The sequence below is a fragment of the Volvox carteri genome, assembly GCF_000143455.1.
Source record: "Volvox carteri f. nagariensis unplaced genomic scaffold VOLCAscaffold_1060, whole genome shotgun sequence".
Classification (NCBI taxonomy): Eukaryota; Viridiplantae; Chlorophyta; class Chlorophyceae; order Chlamydomonadales; family Volvocaceae; genus Volvox; species Volvox carteri.
In genome coordinates, this window is record NW_003308432.1 from 1 (window position 1) to 1,987 (window position 1,987).

The 1,987-nt window shown below is 61.1% G+C and overlaps 1 protein-coding gene across 1 annotated transcript; it reads right to left on the minus strand.

Annotated features, from left to right (window-relative positions):
- Positions 1–370: 370 nt before the first annotated feature.
- On the minus strand, positions 371–1,617 carry VOLCADRAFT_48884 (uncharacterized protein; the record flags this gene model as incomplete). The annotated part of the gene is made up of 3 exons (XM_002959866.1): positions 371–607; positions 1,166–1,307; positions 1,463–1,617. Coding segments are annotated over 3 exons (534 nt in total), but the record flags the coding sequence as incomplete, so codon positions are not given.
- Positions 1,618–1,987: the final 370 nt, after the last annotated feature.

Genomic DNA, 1,987 nt, shown 5'->3' on the forward strand with positions numbered 1-1,987 from the left:
ACCGGGCGCGTCCCCCCGGCACCTGAGCCACAGACCCAATACCTTCTTCCGCCAACCCCCCAACCCCCCAACCAACCCACCTCAGCTGCGTTTTGACGTAGGCAGCTGCCTACGTCACTTCCTTCTACACGCAGCCCACCCTTAAAACAACCTCACCATGTCCTTCTCGAGGCTCAGAATCATAAAACCAAACCGCTACACCAAGGCAGTACGGCAGTACGGCGCTACGGCAGTACGATGCCCCGGGTACCTTTTGGGAGCCCGGACACACCTGCGCCATCGCCCTGGCCTCCAGCTCCTGCGCCGAGGGTCCCGGCGGCTTGATTTCCTCTGCGCTGAACGTCCCCGGCAGGAGCTTCTCGATGGTGGTCTTGAAGCGGTGGTAGGCGGCCTCCAGGTCGTCGTTCACGAGCCGCGCGTCAAAGAAGCCCGGCTCCCGCGATCTGTCAATCTCCGCGGTCGCGTTGGCCAGCCTGAGCCGCACCTTGTCCTCCGTCTCGGTGCCGCGACCCCGCAAGCGGGCCTCCAGCACCTCCAGGGAGGGCGGGTCCACGAACACGTAGCGGGCCTTGGAGGCGGCGCAGGAGGACTTGATCTTCGTGGCGCCCTAAGGGGGGAGGGAGGTTGGGGACAACAACGACAGGACAGAAGAGGCGACCGGAGGAAGCGAGGGGAGGGGGAGGAGAAGGGACGGACGTGGATAGGGACGAGGAAGGCGGAGGGGAGGGAAAGCGGAAAAGCAAAGGGAATCCGCAGGAATCCAGAGAATCAAAAAAGCAACCTACAACCTTTTTTATGCAGCGATTATTAAAGTCACCCCGGTGCAAAGCCGTACACCTTCCCCCCAACAGTGTCTGGCAGCGGGGAGCGGGAATGCAGCGGGAGCCACAAATTGGGGGAGTAGGCACAAGAGGAAAGGGCGAAGAAAGGAGGAGGGAAGGGATGGGGTTTGGGAATATCAGGCATCAGAGGAGGGAAGATAAGACTGTGATCTACAGAGCCCTGCCTCCTGCCTCTTCAGCCCTACAACCTACAACCCTCCGTAGCCTCCAACATCGATCCTTCCTAAGTTCCCACTTCACAGGCAATGGTCCGTTATGATCAATCCAGTCCAAGTCAAGGGCCCAACCCCCCACCCTCGTCAGTCGTCAACAGAGGCACTCACCTGTACGTCAATGTCGAGAACCGCGATCCGGCCCGACTGGCCAACCGCCGCCACTGCCCCCAAGCTGGTGCCGTACATGTTGCCGTGCACGTCGGCGTACTCTAGGAACATCCCCGACTCCACTTCCCGCTGCATAGACTCCCTGTGAGCGTATATGTGTGTACGTGTGTACGCGTGTGTATGAGAGAGGGGTAGACACACACACACAGACAGAAAGCAGTTCGCAGCCCTCTCTTTCTCTCCATTTCAGCCTCTCTCCCCTCCTCCTGCCCCTCATCCGCCACCTGCCCCCCCCACCTGTTCGTGAAGTGGTAGTGCACTCCGTCCTGCTCCCCGGGCCTGGGTCCGCGTGTGGTGTGGCTGACACTGAACCCGAACTTGTCTCCGTGCTCGGCCATGAGGCGGCCGATGAGGGTGCCCTTGCCCACACCGCTGGGGCCGCAAACAACCAACATGCCGCGGATGGAGGAAACCTGCGAGGAAAAGGGGGGGGGGAGGGGAGGGAAGCAGCGAGGGAGGAGGAGGAGGACGAGGGGGGCCAGGCGGATGGAGGTGATGCGGGGAAGAGAGAAGAGGGAAGGGGAGGAGAGCGACGTGGGAGAGGATGGAGGTAGCGTCCCTTGGGTGGAGCGGGAAGGGAATGTGTATACTGGGCCGGTTGAGCTGGGGTCGGGGCAGGAACCGTCGGGAAAGGTCAAAGATGAAGGATAGCATCGGCTGCGTGTTTCGAAAAACGTATGTATGCCTGTTTGTATATTTTAACACCTGGGGCGCGGATCGCGGCTACGAAGCCGTGAGTGCGTGTGGGTGCGCGTGTGCATG